This window comes from Tyto alba, unplaced genomic scaffold (genome assembly GCF_018691265.1).
Source record: "Tyto alba isolate M040663 unplaced genomic scaffold, T.alba_DEE_v4.0 Super-Scaffold_2, whole genome shotgun sequence".
Taxonomy (NCBI): Eukaryota; Metazoa; Chordata; class Aves; order Strigiformes; family Tytonidae; genus Tyto; species Tyto alba.
The window spans coordinates 19,722,223-19,742,022 of record NW_024881282.1 but is presented as its reverse complement, the minus strand read 5'-3'; the positions used below and the strand labels follow the sequence as shown (position 1 = coordinate 19,742,022).

General features: G+C 42.9%; 1 protein-coding gene across 1 annotated transcript in view; it reads left to right on the top strand.

Annotated features, from left to right (window-relative positions):
* LATS2 (large tumor suppressor kinase 2) overlaps positions 1-11,480 on the top strand; it is a 51,970-nt gene extending 40,490 nt beyond the window's left edge. The window contains exons 4-8 of the mRNA XM_032991077.2: positions 973-2,510; positions 5,257-5,839; positions 6,476-6,658; positions 7,940-8,046; positions 8,802-11,480. Of these exons, the coding sequence (XP_032846968.2) occupies positions 973-2,510; positions 5,257-5,839; positions 6,476-6,658; positions 7,940-8,046; positions 8,802-9,296 (2,906 nt within the window). The 3' untranslated portion in view covers positions 9,297-11,480. The remainder of the gene's footprint in view (positions 1-972; positions 2,511-5,256; positions 5,840-6,475; positions 6,659-7,939; positions 8,047-8,801) is intronic.
* The last annotated feature ends 8,320 nt before the right edge of the window (positions 11,481-19,800 follow it).

The window sequence follows — 19,800 nt, the reverse complement described above, 5'->3', positions numbered from 1 at the left end:
ACTATCCTTACAGACCTTGTGAAGTCAAGATTTCAAAAGGAAATTGTTTAGGCATAAATGAGCCAAGTCTTGTGATTTGTGAAAGGTAAAGAACCAGAAGGGGAACAAAAAAAATAACCACAGTACAGAGTCGCCCCTTGTCTTTAGCACTGCCAGTGCTCTATACACCTGCAATTTGTCCTCAGATCAAAGAACTGATGAAAAGTGCCATTAACACTTCCAGTGTAGGAATGCTGCTATCTTGTCTCTGCACATTCTTCAAGCTAAGATTAACATGTTGACACCCTGAAAGATTTGCCTTCCAAACAGATGGAAGATGAGTAATATGAGGCGATACTCTGTGTCCAACATATTAGAAAGAATACAGGACGGACTATATGATGCTTTGTTGTAAATGGAGGAGAGGGAAACAAGGATTTTTGAGGAGAATGGTAGAACAGAGAGATGTAAACAGATCCCCAGCATGAGCAGTGAGCTCAGTGTACAGAAGATGTGGACCATGTGATGACCTAGTAGCTTATAGTAATGTTGACTTTAAGTTGTACTGACAGTTTTTCCGGGAGCTTTTTTTCTCCTGTTGGTGCTGTACTTAACCCCCTGCTCTGTAGCTTCCTCCTGTCTGTGAGTAATGACTGGTAATACTGGTCCAGCTTTAAAAATGAGGCTGTAGTGTAATCTGATGATTTAATAGTTAAGGAATTTGTGCTTCTATTTTCATGGTTTGATAGGACTCCCTGATGATTCCTGGCATGAGTAGTGTTGTGAGCCAGTAGCTTGTTATCAGTAGTAATACTTGGCACCTATAACTTTAAATGTTCAGAGTGCTTAATTTAGATTTTGGAAGGTGTTTTTATAACACATACGCCCTACGCAGTGTGTGTGTATGTCTGTATGTATAGATGGATGAGTAATGCAAAGTAATTGGTTCACCTGAATTGTTTCCTAACATTCTTCTGTGTTCTTTTTATAAAGGAAAGGGTATTGTGCCAAATAATATAACCCGCAGGCCAAGCTTTGAAGGATCAAACGAATCTTTTCCATCCTACCATCAAATCAGTAATGCAGCCTATGAAGGGACAGGCTTTGGAGCAGAAGGTGCAAATATGCTTACAGAAGTTCCAAGGCCATACATGGACTATTTAATGTCTACTTCACAGTCTACAGCTATGAACGCTCCTGTACAGCGACCCTCTGGAGTAGGCACTCACAGCACACCAACAAGCCATCAGCAGAAAACATATCCTGCAAATATTGAGTCTTCTGTGATTAATTATCCAGTGGCTAATCACAGCAGTCAAGCCTTGCAGCTGCAGGCATCCCATGGCTCCAACAGCCAGCATTACAGTAGGCAGCACATGATGGTGCAAGGGGAACCTATGGGGTATGGTGTTCAACGGAGTCCATCCTTCCAAAACAAGATGCAGCAGGAAGGAGGTTACACCAATCTCCCAAATAAAGGGGCAGTTGTTCAGAATAATTCTGGTCATGCATTTCAGCAGGCACCAGCAAGCCTGTATATATCACATTCTCACCACAAACAGACAAGTCCTTCTTCTCATCAAATTCATGTGATATCCAGAGGTCCAGCCTTTGCTAATGATTTTTCAGACAGTCCACCACAAAATCTATTAACTCCATCTAGAAATAGCCTAAACATGGACCTCTATGACATGAATAATCCTCAAGTTCAGCAGTGGCAGGCAGCAACACCATCACGCCGAGATTCTTTACAAAATCCAGGAATAGAAGCGTCTCCACGGCAACACGTATCCTTCAGACCAGATGCCACAGTGCCGAGCAGAACAAACTCCTTTAACAGCCACCAGCAACAGCCGCAAGTGACAGTGTCCATGAGACAGGTTCCTCCAGGAAAACCTGATCCTTCAATTACATCTCCAAATACGATCACAGCAGTCACATCTGCTCACATTCTCCAGCCAGTGAAAAGCATGCGAGTGATGAGACCTGAGCCTCAGACTGCAGTGGGACCTTCCCACCCTGGTTGGTTACCTGCGCAGGCACCGGCTGTGGACGGCTTGGAGATCATCGAGCAGCACGTACCACCTGTTGGAGCAGCTAATGCCTATCAGCTAGATGTGGATTACAGTAACCAGGAACTGCGGTGTCCACCACCGCCGTATCCCAAGCATCTGTTACTTCCCGGTAGCTCTGAGCAGTTTGATATCAACTGCTTATGCATGGGCGTAGAGCAGACCCTCCGTGTAGTCCCCAGTTCAACGTGCAATAAGGCCGAGGAGACCAGTGAGCGAAATGATAAAAGCGGCAAGAACGCTAAGGCTGAAAAACCCAGCAAGGATAAAAAGCAGATTCAGACATCTCCAGTGCCTGTGCGGAAAAATGGCAAAGATGAGGAAAAACGAGAATCCCGAATAAAGAGCTACTCACCTTTTGCCTTCAAGTTCTACATGGAGCAACATGTAGAAAATGTCATAAAGACTTACCAGCAGAAAATTAACAGAAGATTACAATTGGAGCAAGAAATGGCTAAAGTAATTCTTCTTGTTTTGTTATAATAAAAGCTAATGGGGTCAAATTGATTATTAGTACTTTAATCAGTCAAAAAATTTATAAAGGCAGACTTGACTGGAAGTAGAAGGTATCCAACACCTCCCTATACCAGATTTTCACTTAGAAGCATGGAGGCAGGTCTGAGAGGCTGTTTGAAAAACCTGAGATGTAAAGTAATATACCTTCATGCCAGAAAAGTAAAATGAAGCAATATTCCCTGTAGTAGGAGAGTGTTAGGTTTGCTTAGGCAAGAACTCAGAAGCCAGATTTGAGGCTGAAATAACCCTGGCGATATTTTGGGAACTCTTTGAAAACTCTGAAAAAGGTTTTCCCTTTGCTCTAGTTCTTCCTGGTCCATGATAGCCACTCACTCACCAAAGCCATGGTTCAGCTTGGCAGTATATTCACTTTGCCATATTTTCAGATGAATATGTAATACTTGACTGGAAGTTGTCTGTTGATCACATGTAAGTAATATCATGCAAGTAATCATATCTTGGCCAGCTTGAACTGATCTTGGGATCCTTGCTGGAACGTGTTCTAGATGCAGGTCTCAGGGAGGGTGCACTTTGAGTGGGAGAGCTGCTTTCATGCCTAATTGTAGCTCTCAAACCTAAGCTGATTCAGTGACAGGGCTGCTTAAAACAAAGCTGCCAACATCTGCTGGGTGCTCTGGCAGTTTTGGTTTTAATTTTCAAATGTGGAAGAGGTTTTTTTTTTACCAGGCATGACTAGAATATGACTAGTCTACTTTTGTATTTAAGGATAAACTCTAAGGAAAGCTATTATTAACGCATAATGGATAATAATTAACTACTCAGTCTTCCTTAGCACAGTCAGTTTCCAGAGCCAATTAATTTGATGCTCACATTGCTCCAGAAAACTCAGCTGTTTGTTTGTTAAGGTTAAAATCAAACAAATACACTTCTAAAATCAACAAGGTCAACATTTTAGTAACAGTTAATAGTTTGTCCTCACTGCAAGTATAGAGCATGTTGCATTGCTTGGATTTAGGGAATATTTTCCTGAGATTGAGATAGGGAATGACCTCTAGAGAAGTAAAACAGCAGCTAATTGTGTTAGTTCTCTTCTGACTCTTCAGCTTTCCCTCACTTCATAACTCAGAGATAATTCAGCTGTAAACAAAGCCAACTCCTTCCCCTAGCAACCTCATCACTGGCTGGAATAGTACGCTCCAGAGATTTTGGCTATCTGAATATCACATTATTCTAGAATTAACCAAGAACACAACATACTAATTATTTTACCTTAAAACAATAAACACTTCCTTTATTATGGATGGATGTACTTGCCTTACATTTTAAAAACAGTATTACTTGTTTTGATTTGGCTGTTGTCTTCAGTCTGAAAATTCATCCTACCTGTTCTGCAAGTTTCTGCAGACCTCTTCCATGTTTCATTTGTACAGATTTAATTTTTATACCATGGGGATCTTGCTGCATAGTCTGGCTGCCCACATTCATCTTTAAAGACCTAGACTACAGTTGTGAAATTTCATCAATCTAAGCAGCCGCCCCGTGGTCATATGCTTGGGTCTCTAGCCTGCGAATCAGTCAGCTTCAACTCCCTCCTCCCCATTGCCCCTTCTCACCAGGCACTAATCTTCCTCTCAGAGTGGTTCAGCTGGTGCCAGTTAATTCAAGCTTTTGGAAACGGGGTATGCAGAAAGAAAGGAGCATGCTGCAGAGAATGAGTTGTCAGAGGATCCTGGGGATCAGCCCAGGGGCTTCTGGTAGAGCCCACCAGTGGCTCTCAGGAGAGGGACAGGCACTGAAGTTGGCAGTGTGCAGACTCTGTCTTGAAGGCTGAGGAGAGTCTGGTTGGATACTGCTGCTTTTCCCTTTTTTGGGAGGTCTGTCCCCACAGCTGTGTGAAATGCAGTTTCTCGCAGTTACTTGGACGTTCTCTGGGTGCAGGAGGTAGACGAGCCTCCTCTTTTACAGCTTAGGTGCAGAGGGAAATAATACATTGAGGGGGGAAATAGCACCAGGGTCTGGGCTGCAGTGGGTGGGGAGAAGCCAGACCTGAGGGTTAATGCATGTGTTTTGGGTGGGGAAAAGGGAGAAGTTTACAGAACATGTGGTCAGGAGATACACAAAACTTGAGAGTGGAGGCTATATATGGCAGAGGATGAAAACCAATTTCTAAAGAAGGTTTCTGAGGCACTTGGGAATGTGTAGGTCTAAACCAACTTAATTACAACACAGGAACCAACAGTCAAACAGCACTCCAGGTAGGAACTGTTAATGAGAGTTTTCCTGGAGAATCATTCATGAACAAAGTGGACCACTGCATTTAAGTTTAAATTTCAGTTTAAGTTCAGCTATACTTCAGTGTGCCTATGTATAGTGGAATGCACTGGCAAAGTGCACATTTGAAAGGTGTAAACCAAATCCCAGGATCAGATTTGGTATGTTATGTTCCCCTCTCTTCACGCTGTTGCCCCATGCCTCTTAGTTCTGTCAGATGAGAAAGCAGACCAATCTCAGATACGGCAAATTGAGGGAACAAGTTAGGGCACAGTGAATTTGCCGGTATTTCAGAAATGCCTCAACAGACAGACAGAAGAGTGTATTTCTCGTTAATATGTATTTTCTAGTTCTTGGTTAATTTTTCTGAGAAATGCATTTTGGGAATGCTTGTTGACTGTTCTCTTGCTGTGAATGTAACAGTACTAGCTCTCGTGGTTTGCTTTCCTTTGTAAAGGCTGGCCTTTGTGAAGCAGAACAGGAACAAATGAGGAAAATTCTCTACCAGAAGGAGTCCAACTACAACAGACTTAAAAGGGCCAAAATGGACAAATCTATGTTTGTGAAAATCAAGACTCTGGGCATAGGTGCGTTTGGAGAAGTATGCCTGGCCTGCAAAGTGGATACCCATGCCCTGTATGCCATGAAGACTCTGCGAAAGAAAGATGTGCTAAACCGCAACCAGGTGGCTCATGTCAAAGCGGAGAGGGACATACTGGCTGAGGCAGACAATGAATGGGTGGTTAAACTCTATTATTCCTTCCAAGATAAAGAGAACTTGTACTTTGTGATGGACTACATCCCTGGTGGGGATATGATGAGTCTACTGATTCGGATGGAGGTCTTTCCAGAGCGTCTGGCTAGATTTTATATTGCAGAGCTCACTTTGGCTATAGAGAGTGTACACAAAATGGGATTTATTCATCGAGACATCAAGCCTGACAACATTCTGATAGATCTTGATGGGCATATCAAACTAACTGACTTTGGACTGTGTACTGGATTCAGGTGGACTCACAATTCAAAATACTATCAGAAAGGTAGTGTTCTTAGACTTTATTTGTGATGGCATTGTATTATTTTGAAACAAACACGTACCTCTTGGCAGAAATGCCAGCTCAGAGAGCAGAGGTGGTGTGTACATTGACAGTCAATGACAATGTGATGTGTGTCTCTCTGACTCATTCAGTTAGCTTGTTTCCAGTCATTTGTTTCCAGTACTGTTCAAATCCCTATCAGTAATGTGGCTGACCACTGCAATAGCAGCAATTTTTCATTTCATACTTGTTTGGATGGTCTCTTTTGATGGTGAAATAATGTAATCATGGATTTAAACTAGTCCACACACCCACACACCTCCCATGTGTGCCACTGAGGAGTATTGGGGTCTGTTGGCAAAAAGTTCATAAACAATTGGTATAGCTAACCTAAATATACTCTATTGTTTTGTACCTCCCATATGGGAGCATGCTTCCTTGCGCTGAGACAAGAGACATTTTGCTGGTTATGGAAAACCAACTGTGAAGGGGAGGGCAAAAGGAGATGCCTTGCGTTTAAAGTTTAAATGATGTTCTTCAGTGAGTAGAAGATGACACAACTAGATCTAGATAAATACTTTTCTCTTTACGTGTTGTGTTTTATGACTGTGAATGTAAACTTTCTCTCCCATTTGAAAGGGAGCCATATCAGACAAGACAGCATGGAGCCCAGTGATCTTTGGGATGATGTGTCCAATTGTAGATGCGGAGATCGGCTGAAGACATTGGAGCAAAGAGCTAAGAAGCAGCATCAGAGATGTCTAGCCCACTCGTTAGTTGGAACCCCTAATTATATTGCTCCTGAAGTCCTGCTTCGTAAAGGTAGATAACCTCTATTTTTCTCCTGTTTAAGTGAACATCGTTGCTTTGAAATACTTTTTTTTTCACCCTTGGCCTTAAATAAGCTTGCTGCTTTGGGAGATTGTCATTCTGAAGGCCACAAATACTTAGCTCAGATTAAGGAGAACAGATTTCTCTACATGCTCCACTGTTCAGCATCGCATCACCGACATTGATGGTGGTCATACTTTGTGTGTCTGTGTATATCTACACTGTGAGGTCTTTAAATGAGTCTACTAATAAATGTGTCAGATGATGTTGACAGTGATATTTTTCAAGTATAAAGCAGATTATCTGTACTCATGGGATACAACTATGCTAACAAGTTTACATAGACCAGTGAATATCCAGCTGATGGTTCTTAATCACTGATTCAGATGGGCCACTTAAATGTGGATGCTGTAAACTTGTGGAAGTATGTCCTCCAGATTCCCAGCCAGAATCTTGTGGAAATTCAACCAAAAGTCTTCCACAATTTACACTGGACATCCTGCAGTCAGAAGCGCATCTTGAGGAGTTCAGACAGTATTTGGTGGCTATCCATGCACAGCAGACATGGTCACTGTAGTAAGGAGATTAGAAGTTCAAAGTTGTCTGCAAGGTAGATCCAAAGCCTGATCTTTCTCAAGTTGAGAGATTTCACATTGGACCCAACATCATCCAGTGACACACATCGCCACTGAAAATGGTGTTTAAATCCTCCATTCCTTTTTGGAGGTCTCAAACATATACCTTATTTGTCTTGTCATGGCAATCAAGTGATTGATATTGTTCCTCTGCTTGGAACTTGCTCAGAAAGGCATCTGTGGCTTTCTTCTGTCTCTAGAGCCAGGCTGTGTCTGTCAGCAACTTTTCAAACTCATGGTGTCACTTCCGCTGAACCTAGGGGGGACATCAGTCACTAAACTTTTTTGTTATTCTCTGAGGTTTAGTCTATGCTGTGTGGTAATATAGTTGTGGGACAGGGCATGAAAAAAAACTTAATTCTTTCTAATTATATGATTTCACCATTCACTTTTGTTACGAATTAAATTTATTTAGAAAGATTCCCAGACAACAGGATTACATCTTTGCTGACAGGAGTAGAATTTAGGTCAGCAAGCAGAAGCAGCTTTATGATGAGAGTCCTTTATTTTTAGGTCACAAATTGTTTGTTTGAGAAAAGACAGAAATCTGTGCTGTATGTTTTGATACTCAATTGCAAGTAGCTCTATACACATTTTCCTTGGTTGGTGAAGGACAACCTTTTGACTTGCCTTTCAGGATACACTCAGCTCTGTGACTGGTGGAGTGTTGGTGTGATCCTCTTTGAGATGTTAGTGGGACAGCCTCCTTTTCTGGCTCCTACACCCACAGAAACCCAGCTGAAGGTAAGTTGAAGCAAAATTCCAATCTGGTAGCAGAGTTTTAACTCTTTCCTTTTCCTCCGTGCACAGACCTATCCCCTTTTGTTTTCCTAGAGAAAGGAGTAGTGATTACAAAAGCCTGATTTTAAATAGTTCTGTGCAGGCACAAATCCTTTCTCAATCAATGAAGATACTGAATATTAGACTAGAACTGACTTGTCCAACTGCAGAGGTAGTTACTAGTTTTATGAATCTTCTCAGCATGCTTCTGCTTTCTTAAGCACAAGTTCATCCATCTAAATTGCTTAGAGTGTCTATCAGATTTGAGTAAGCTGATATGTCAGTGATAATTAGTTGGCAATGTAAGTGTTTCGAAGTCAAGCACTGAGTAGTTTTTTATTAGAAAGGATGTATCTCATGACCACTTTCCCTAGTTTACATTTGGATATGAAATCAAGTAATTCCTTGAATTCATTCCATGAAGTCATGTGTAAACTGAATATGTTTTCAAATCTGACTGTGGGAGCACTCATGAAGGAATTTGTCTTCTTTAAAAATGGAATTGCTCCTTTTATCTGCTATTTGACAATGTTTTTTGATTTGGTAAAGTGATTATTAACAGCCAGTGCAATTTAATCATTGGATTCTTGAATCTCTAAAATAAGTATGCAGACTGTGAGTTGACTAGTTATGTGTACACTTCTGAACAGTTAATGTTGGCAATCAGAAGGATGCTGTTTCCAGGATTAGAAGTTGTTTAATACCTTTCTTACCTCCAGGTGATAAATTGGGAAAGTACATTGCACATTCCCTCACAGATCAAGTTAAGCCCTGAGGCAACTGATCTCATCACAAAGCTCTGCTGTGCTGCTGAGGACAGGCTTGGAAGAAATGGAGCAGATGATATTAAGGCCCATTCTTTCTTTCACTCTATGGACTTCTCTACTGATATCCGCAGACAGCCAGCTCCCTATGTTCCAAAGATCAGCCATCCAATGGACACTTCAAATTTTGATCCAGTTGAAGAAGAAAGTCCTTGGAACGATGCTAGCGGTGACAGCACCAGGACATGGGATCCACTAGCCTCTTCCAATAACAAACACACAGAACATGCTTTTTACGAGTTCACTTTCCGAAGGTTCTTCGATGACAACGGGTATCCGTTCAGGTATCCCAAACCTTCTGGAATGGAAGTTGGCCAGTCTGAGAAATCTGATGTAGAAGACAAAGGTGTGGTGGATCAGACTGGAGCTTGTCAGCCTGTATATGTGTAAATTATTGTATAGAGTACTCCAGATAAGACTAATCTCAAATCCAGTAGGGCCTTTAACTGATCCTTTAGGAGCTGATCCTGTGGCACTTGTTCAGGTGTAACTCCAGGCTGAGGCTGGAGGCATCCTGGGGAGTCAGAAGTTTGCAGGGCCAGGTCCTAAAAATGGCACTCTTGGAAGTTCAGGTCAGTTTTACTGTAAATAACTTTGTTAATAATTACACTTGAAATCCTGGTCTTCACCAAAATCTGCAAGGCCAGCAGTATATCATTTCTAGGCCTATTTTTATTTGAGGTCAGCATCCCCCTTACTCAGATTAACATTTACAGACTTCTGCAACTGTCAGCGTTATTTTTTAAATGAATAAAGAGCACTTATATTTTGTTTATAGCAGGGGGTTTTTTTCCTACTAAATTATAGGGATTAACTTTGACAAATCATGCTGCTGTTCTTCTTTTCTACATTTTTATTTTATCCATAGCACTTATTTCACATTTAGGAAGATGCATAAAGCTGAAGAACATGTGATGAAAGGACTCTGTGCAATAATGTAAGAAAGGAAAAAAAAAAAAAAAAAAAAAAAAGAAGAAGAAAAATTAAAAAAAAGAAAACTGCTCTCTAATTTTCTAAATTTACTGATGCCGTTGTATTCACACCATGATTTTTGTTTATTATATGTATTTTCCACATTTCAAAATTGTGACATAACCTTAAAGCTGCTTTATTTCCTTCTGCTTATTGGAGTGTAATAGAAAGTGTGAGCAAGTGACAATTTGGGTGTGATTTCATTGTCTAGTGTGTGAAGAATGTTGCATGAGCAGTGTTTTTCTATTTGAAATGGCCTTTTCTTGCCATTCACAGGCAGGTCCTGTGGATCCATTTTTACTAAGGGTCTAAAATTAGACCGTTTTAAACTGTGTGTTGATAATGTATTGTGTGGATGGTTTCCTCTTATGATTGTATCCAATATTAATTTCGTAAAACAGATTGCAAAGGTTATAACCGAATAGTGATTTTGTGGTCTGATGTAATAGATCATTTTAGTAACACGTATCATCGGCACACACGTTTCCCCACAAAGGATCAGTAGCAAGACCCATTATTACAAAGCTGATTTGTGGCAACAGTCTAGGTCAGGCTTATTCACGTAGCATGCAGCAGAGTGTCCGTTGTTTAACGCGAGCAGTAATGCAGAGCACCAGTACGAACAGGCGTGGCTCAGCGTCTCCAGAACAAAATGTCGAACGCTGCGCTCCCGTAACACGTCGAGAGCCCAAGTGCAACAAGGCTGATGTTGAGCACATGCAGCTCCACGGACGTCTGGGGAACCTGGAGGTACGTGGCTTTTCCATACATCAGATCCCTACACGTGACTGACTGGCTGTGTATCTGTTTAGGATCCTCATGTTTTAGACACTGATATCTGAAAACGTTGACATTGCTCATAGGTCATTCTGTCCTGTTGTCTATAGGTAAAAATGTTGCTGTGATGGAGCACAATAGTCCTTCATTTCTGTCAAATTATAGGCATACTTTGAAATATCAATTCTTAACTATGTTAAAATATGCATTTTTCTTATATGTATAAGTGAGAATTATTCAAGGTGATATCAGAATACTAAAGATAATTAAGCCATACATATTTGCATATATATTATATATAACTAAATAAGTAAACACACACAAAAATCCTTAATTCAGATTAGTGTAACAGTCCTATTTAAAGTGATTGACATAATAACATTTGAGGAAAACACTCCATTAATGTGTTTTTGCTTTATTTTATTCTTAAATCTGGAGCTTCATTATTTTTTCCATATATTATTCCACATATTATTCCTTAATGTTTTAGCATATCCTATCCTATCCATTGTTTAGATATCTAAGCAACAACATATAAATTCATCAGCCTAAACTAAACAAAAATGATTGTGTATTTGTTTACATTTGTATGAAAGGAATGTTTTGAGGTATGCAGTGCTTGTGTTGTGACAGTTCATGTAAGATTCAGTATTACTGCTTTTTTATATAGTAATGCCATTTTTTGTTATTTACATCTATCTGACATTCTTTCATGTGGTAGGTTCTTTCTCAGGAACTCAATTTAACTGTTATTTATTGATATATCATTGCCTTTGAAAGCTTCTACTGGCACAATTTATTAAAAATCTGAATCAAAATCTAAAATGCGTTATGTGTTCTTGGAAAGTATAATTTCTGGCTATTTTAAGGCAGAATTTTTAATGGATTTGTTTTTCTAATGTTAGTGGTGGGTTTGAGCTACAAACATGAGATCCAAATCTCACCTCTCCTGCAGTATAAAATTCAACAGAGTCACTTTCTCTGCGGTGGTGGCTCTACCAGGGCAGCCACAACCAGCGTGCTTGCCCCCTCTGGCTGTTGCCTCTGGTTTATTTCTAAAACATGAATAATTCACCTGCAAATTCAGAATCTTTGCAACGAAGCAAAACAAGAGGAACTAGCCCAGAAGGAAACAGGTGCTTCCACAATGAGTACATTACTCATTTAAAATCTATGCTGCAGGGAGCAGAAGCCAACTCCTATTTCATCTAAAGAACAACTGATTTGAAAAACAAATCTTTTGAGCTTATCACGCACTGTCTCTAGAAGGCTCATGTCCTTTGTGGACATTTCAGGGGTAAACAGAAAGTTGAAGTAAATTTTATTAAATTTGGACAAGTAAACAATATGCCATAAATTGGGACTGGCTCTAAGCATTCTCGGTTTTGCTGAACTTCCTGCAAAATGGATCTAATATCTTCTTTTAAGAAGTTATATCAATTCAATATTTGTATAAAAAAAAAAACCAAACAAACAAACAACAAAAACCCCCTCAGATTCTGACTGAAAGTAAGGAGTTTATTAATTCTGAAGTAGTGTTCTTGGTTAAGGCCACAGGTGACATCTGAGATGTAACCCCAGCTTTACTAAGTCAAGGTTGAGCCTGCCACTGATCTCAGCAAGACAGAAATTTCATTCCTTGGTTTCAGCAAAGACGTGTATGTGTACACACTTACTGTGTGTATGAAAGTGTAAATAATTGCCTCGAAAAAGAGTAATTGCTGTTTCCAGTATGGAAACTATAATGCAAGGATACCAGTGGCACAGGAACAGAAAGGGGCTCTGCAACCTGTCATACCTGTACCCCTCAGTGTGGCCAGATTTGCCAAGCAGCAACAACAATTCTTGATAAGCAAATTATTCCTGGTTGGATGCAAAAGAACTAGCAGTAGAAGTTATAACCAGGTACCTAGCTTGAATAACATGAAAGCTAAATGAGGGAGAGAAGCATTTGACTTTTAAATGGAAATGGAAGAATGAGGTTAACTATGCAGGAAGCAGGCGATAGCCTGGAACTTGGTGGAAAATCAGTCTCATAAACAAGAAAATTCTGTTCTCCCTGTAATTTTTGAGGTACGAAGTAACTGCCTTAAAAGCTTTCCTGGAGAAACTGTAATGAGAAGAGGAATTTAGAACATATAATTTGGTTCTATCCCAAAATGCAGAAACTTTGGCAGAAAATGGCAACTGTTACTAAAATTGTTATTGGAATTAAAAATATTAAATCTTTCCCACAGGAAGTAATCTCAGGAATAGATTATGTAGAAATAGCAACCGTTAAAACACACCAAAAAAAAAAAAAGTGTAAAAATGTTTTTCCTGGCAAAGAAATCTGCTGCAGCAAGAACATGGAAGTTGTGCCTTCCTCTGGTTTCTGTGACGAGCAGTGAATGAGCAGTGAGCAGCATTGGGTAAAAACGGAGTCCTGGGCTCATTCTTATCAAAATAAACGGAGGATCTGATCCGTAAAGCTGTGGTCACCTTCTGCAAATGGAACAGTAGCTCCAAGCCCTGCAGAAGAAACTGGAGCCTGGTGACATGGACAATTGAAATTTAAATGAACTGATGGATGCACTGACTTGGTTTGGAAGTTCTGTGAGATGAAAAATACCTGTGCCAGCATCTGTTAATTTTTAGAAAGGCAGAGAAAATGGGACTTCATGAAGGAGGCCTTTGTGTGATCTTAAGTGTTTCTTCAGCTCCAGTGGGGCTCAAAAAATAGCAGGGTGTAAGGCACACCTCATCTCCTGGTCTTGGTCCTGGGATCTCGATGTCCCAGGAAAGCCCCTGGCACTTGGCCCCCTTGGCTGTTGTAAGAAAAGGGGGAATTGAACGCGTGGGGGATACACGTGGGTGAGGAGAAGCAGCTGGTCGTATTAGATCATGAGTGGCAGCCAGGAAAAAGACTTCAGAGATGGTCCAGCCTTGCTGCGGCGTGCAGCGGTTACCCCGTGGGGGTGCGTGTGTCGGGGGGGACATTTATGTCGGCACCTCATGTTTGTCTTACACTTTTTAGGAGCGCACAGCACACCGGACCACCCTCCTCAGGGCGTCCTGCTGGGCCGGAGGGAGCCTGCACACGCGGTCACAGCGAGCCAGACCCGCAGCTTCGGGTCGCGCTGTACGGAGAAGAAAAAGGCTGCGTTGCCGCCCGGCTCCCCCGCAGGCTGCTTTAAAGGGGAGCAGGGCAACAGCTCACTACGATGCTGCTGGTTTGCCCAGCCACGTGCCACAGAGGAGCTCGCCACCTGCCATGAAGTGCTTACCACAGAGGGTAGGTTTTTCCCCTAAACTCCTGACTGTGCTGCTGAAGGCTGAGTCAACTGTCCCAGAAATACGCTTGTCATAAGTAATAGCTTTTCTTTTTTTTTCCTGCTTCTATGCTGTTGGGTAGCTATGGGTGCTTTTCGTCTTCTTTGTTTTTTCAGTGCAACAGCTGGCTGCACAACTCTGCTTCTTTCCAAAGGGAGCAGCGGTATCTTTCTATGGCCAGAGGATAAATTGGGCTAGAAAGGAGAAGGATCTGTCGGTCGCTCATGGCAAATCTGATGGGCTCTCTTTAGTAATGCAAACTCTGAAAAGGAAATTACCACTCCTGAGGGCAGCATCTCAGCCTCTCGTTGCGGTAGCCTCATGGTCTGATGAGCTGTTGTGTCTTTTTGATAACTGCTTACCATAGCATTGGTCATTCTTGGTCTTAATAGGAGCAGTAAGCTTGGCTCCATAATTGCCTGGGACTTCCGCTGGTCTGACGACAATTACCAATGGGTTAATTTCACCAAAAAGATACCTGATAGTGCTGAATAATACAACCATCAAAAAAGGAAAGAAGGGAACGCACATTTTCTTTCTATGTGTTTAGCTTTGCTACTGGGACCTCATCACAAGGACAAACGTTCATCAGCACGTTCTTATGTAAGGCTCAGTTGTCCAATACCTTAAAGGTATGTTCAACAGCTATTTACAGTGTTTGGTTTTAGCTCAGCATTGGGGGATTGGCAAGAGGTTGGTTGGTTTGGTTTGGTTTTCTAGACATGAAATCTAACAGATAAGAAAGGTCAAAATTCAGGACTGATTTAAAGGATAACAGCTTCAGAAGCATCTGTGTAGAGTGTGGTTTAACCTGATGTTATGACGAAACTCCAGCAGGAGTTTTTCTTAAAGGAGGAACTCACTTGAGTGGAAACTGGGGAGACCGCAGATACCCAAACTGAATGGGGAGTGACAGAAATGGCAGCGGGTATCAATGCTGGCTTTACGGCTGCATTTGCTTGGGATATGACCAGGGGTGAATAAACAATAGGACCATAGAAATGCCGGTCAGCAGGGACCTCTGGAGATGCGCAGACCGACCTCCCACTCACTGTGGACCCACCGCCAGTGCTGGGACTGGCCAGCCAGCACTTTTTCCAGCAGAAGCCTCCAGGGATGGCACGTCCCCCCCAGCATGAGGGGCTGAGGCTGAGCAGAGGAGGAGATGGCCGTCGCGAACCAGACCTGCTGCTCTCCAAGCCCTTCAGAGAAGCCTGGCAGTGGAGATTCCATGGTGGTGGTTCTTGGCATCATGGCACTGCACAAAAGCCTCCTATCACCCTTGAGCATTGTATCGTAGCTGTAGGAATACATGGAGAGACAGTGTCTAGCGAAAAGATCTTGAAAGAAAGTATGACTAACAGGCTGCGTGAAGGATCATGAAGCTGTTGAGATGTTGGTGCACATATCATCTTGGCTACGTCCCCAGACTTTGCCCACCACTGAACAGAGCCGTGCACAGCCAGAACACGTCTCACCTGAAAGGGATCCTTTTCAGAAAACGTGCACCCACATATCTGTAGGTAAATGGGGTGACTGCCAGAGATGGGAGCGCCAGAGGAATGGCAGAGCACTGGTAGGGATGACCCGCTGCAAACCTTGCGGGACACCCATGGCCTGTCACCCGGGCCCGTAATGCCTTTTCTATATTCAACTTCTCAATCTATGTCTTGTCCCAGCTGTGCAGTAGGACTCTTAACACTGACACAAATAAGTGCTCTGCCCCCCAAATGCTTAATACTGGAGGAACTATCTAAATAAAAGTATCTCCCAGAAGAAAGTTGTCTTGCCGTTCCCAGGAATCAGTCAGGGACAAGCCATTTCCCTCGGGGAGCTCTATTTGTGTCACTGAAGACCAAGTCACTGGGCAGAAAAAGGCAACTTCAAATCCATAGTGGGTTTTTTTCCCAAAGAAAACGCTTCTCATAGGAAAATATTATTTTGACAAAATGGAAATATTTGGGGGGAACTTACTGGTGCGTTTACAATCATACTTCCAAAAAACAATAAAAAAATTTTGTTTCCAAAAGAATCAAAGCAAAAAATGTAATAAAAAGGCCAAAGGCTTGTATTGTATATAACACATTATATTCAAAATTATATATAAAAAAAAATGAGCTGCTGTGACTAGATCATTTTGATGTTTCCAGAACAGATTTCAGAAATATAATTTCTTGGAAATTTCCAACTGTGCGTTCCAATTTAGTCCTAAAGGACTTCTTCTTTTTTAACGTTCAATTTCCCGCATAACAGAACCTGCCAATTTAAAGTAGCTGTAAAAATAACAAAAGAGGTCAAACAAATCTAAGCAATATCTGGAATTAAAATGAAATTAACCGATAACCTCATCTCACACGTAACTCTGATGACATCGGTCTTCTTGCCCTCTTTTTAAATTTAATCCGTATCCCAGCCAGGGCTGGGATCTGGGCTCACGGCAGAAATGGTACCGAGGCTGCGATGCGCTGGGCCCTCGGTGGAGGCTGTCACAGGCCGGGGGGGATCAGCCCGCGCGCACGCCCAGCAGCGCCGTCGCGACACCCCGCCTGAGCGGGGGCTAAGCCAGCAGCCAGGCCTGCACCACAGCAGCCGCTCGCTGGGGCCGAGGCGATCGCTGGGAAAGCGTCGCTTTGTAAAGGGACAACGTGACACAAGCGACAGCTCACTTACCCGGGCTCGTAGCTGAGGGCCTGACGCCGCTGCGCAGACAGTTGGCTTTAGTTTACAAAAATGCTGTGGTTTGCTGATTTGTGGGGTTTTTTTCTATTATGATCCATCTCAAGGTAATGGTGTGTCCCGGTTGGGGGTGGCCTAGAGCTCCCGTTGGTCTGGCAGCGGGAGGAGCTGCAGCCCCCTGAGACCCCAGGGGCTCCCCAGGTCCCAGTGCCCTCACCTGTGTGCGGGGGCGGGGGGAGCACAGCTGGAGGGCTGGGCCCCGATTGGCCGATAGTCCGTGTCACGTGACATTGTGCTCACTATATAAAGGCAGGAGGGGGCGGGGAGGGGCTCTCACTTCCGGGAGTGTGGCTGTGGGGCCTTTGTGTTGGGGATTGCCAGCTGGGAGGTGAGCAGCTGTATGGTACGTCACCCGTTGATACTCCTGTCACTGTATTATTCTGTCACTGTTATTAAGCTGTTTTTATCTCAACCCGCGAGTCTCCCTTTGCCCCTCCGAGTCCCTCCCCGTTCCCAAGTGGGGGGAGGGTGGGTGAGCGACTGCCTGGCGTTCAGCTGCTGACCAGGCTCAAACGACGACATGGTGGTGACTGGAATTGGTGTCCTGAGTGGCTGCAAGTTTGCAGCAATGCAGGAACATTTTGTTATTGTTATTTTCAAAATGAACTGTAGCCCAGATTCGCTTTGTAGCGTTCCCAATGGAAGAGAAAAGTAATGCAGATGATGAGACATAGTGATGTGAAAGCCTTTCGGGGTTGGTAAGTTTAAGGCATGCTGACCGAAGGCCATGAGCAGGCTGGAAGGAGCGAGCATGCTGCAAGAGCATGACTTCGCTGAGGGTTATACCTGTTCGGACAGAAGCGGACCTGGGACCGATCACCGCTCCTGAAGCCAAGTGGCACCCATGGGCTTGTGTCCACACTGATTGGGACTAGTGCCCCATCCCCCAGAGACTTTTTTCTGTCCTCACTAGCTGGGACAGCCTAACACAGAGCCAGTGAGTAGCTGAGCGGTGCGGATGGTCACAGCCAAGGAGATCTGTCATCTCGCTGTTACAGAAGGACACAGAAAGGGGGACATGCAGCCATCCATGGGAGATAGCCAAGCCTCCATCTTCCCTCTCACAGAAGAGCATGGCACATGGAGTGCCTGGCAGATGTCAGGCTGAGCACAGCACATCACGCCCACAGGAAGCAGCATTCTGGGGCACCTCCATCTTTCTGACCCCCACAGACTGTTGTTGCTTGACGGAGGGGCCTCCTGGTGTTCCTTGACTGAAAACAGCCCACACAGTCATGGCAATAAAGACCAATCTCTGCCACATGTAGCTCCTCAGCTAAAGCCAATTCCACATTCCTAACAGTTTTGCACTTGGCCCTGGTCATTAATACAGTCATGACCTTGAAGTCTAATTACTCAAAGTCACAATAAAATGAAGAACCTCAAGCAGGGTGGAGGCAATGTAGTAGAGCCGTGATTGCAGTGCCTCTGTGTCCACAGTGCTTTACTCCTGTTTGGTCTCTCCTGAATTGAGCCTACTTCAAAATCTAGTAAATAGGGTGAGAAACTTGGTGGCAAGCTGCAAAATTATAATTGCTCAGTGTAGAGATTGCTTGGAGAGATTTTTAACAGCTGATTTGGGAATCAGGTGATTTAATAAGTGGTTTTGCAAAGCAGAATAAATTGCTTCCAGCACATTCCTGCTTTGATTCTGGCTCCACCTCAGTGGTAAGACACCTTGAAGTGACCTTACGCTGCCTTAAGCAGCCCGGTCTGAATTCAGGATGGGAGGTTGGACTAGAGACCTGCGGGGCCCCTTCCATCCCAGAGGAGTCTGTGGCTCTGGGACAAGGATGGCCAGGACCTGCTGGAGGCTCCCCTGACCAGAGGGTGGAAGTCTCAGGAGCAGAAATAAGGATCAGCAAATAAGATAGAAAACAGTTGACCATCTGCAAGGAAAAATCCTCTTTTCTAGCAGCTGAGAACCAGCAGGGAAAACGAAGCATGACTGTACCCAGCAAGAAGAAGAAAACACTGATGATCAGTGAGCCTTGGAGTGATTTTGTGGTTCCCTGCTAAGGAAGAGCTGAGGTGCAGTACAGACAGGCTAACCCCAGTGACAGCAGCTGGAGTTCGAGGGACAGGGAGGAAATGTTCCAAAACAGACTGCGTATCTCTGGTCCCCTCCCCCCCCCCTTTTCTAATACATTTAAATTCACATTGCAGCTAAATGACCGACAATTTAAATTATTAACATCCTCACTCTTACATAAAGCTTCTTTATCCCTTTATTATCAATGTAAATGTTGCTTTGCATTTTTTGAGTGTCAATGTACATAATCAGGCTTGACTTCCTTTTGAGAAATATCAATAAAATAACCGCTTCTACTGTCAGGCTCTGGCACCGTTCCCAGGTACTTGAAACAACATTTGTCATTGCTAAAGCCCATTTTTTACTATAACATGAAATAGACCATAGAAGTTTAACTGCTGCCCTCTTTTGGGTAGGATATTTACTGCTCGTCTCTGTCAAGATTCTCTACTACCAACAGATACTGAATTATCTCATCATTGGAAGCACAGTTTTGTACATAGCATAATATCCTTTAATACCACAAATTCACATGCTGTTCGTACCTGCCTTTACAATTAACAGTGGCTTGCGTATGAAGAACTTCCACAGTGAGTGGCAGTTTCTGTGTCTTCCCGTTCTTCTTCTATAGTTCCTGTGGGCATCAAACTATGCCATGCTGCAGGACACCGTGGATCACAAATTCATATTGTTGGCATGAGTTTTAATTGCTTATGGAATACCAGGGAGAATAGCATAGGTTTATTCAGTCTCTGTAGCCTGATTTTCAGATGGTTTTCTCTTGTATTGGGAAGCCCAGAGTTAATATGTACTTATATTAACGTGAACATATTGTGCTTCTATTAAGACTCTTTCCCCTAGTGTCTGTATTTATTTTTAAAGTGGATAACAGCAGTTAAGTGGTCACAAGGGAGATACCAAAATCTGTCAGAGCAGATACTGGTAAATGTCCCATGACAAAAGCAGTAGAAATTTAGAGGCAGAGAATGATGTTTAAAGCCCAGGGAAAAGACATTAAAGAACACCTGTGCCTTTGCAAATCAGCTTCTAGTTTATTTTTATATA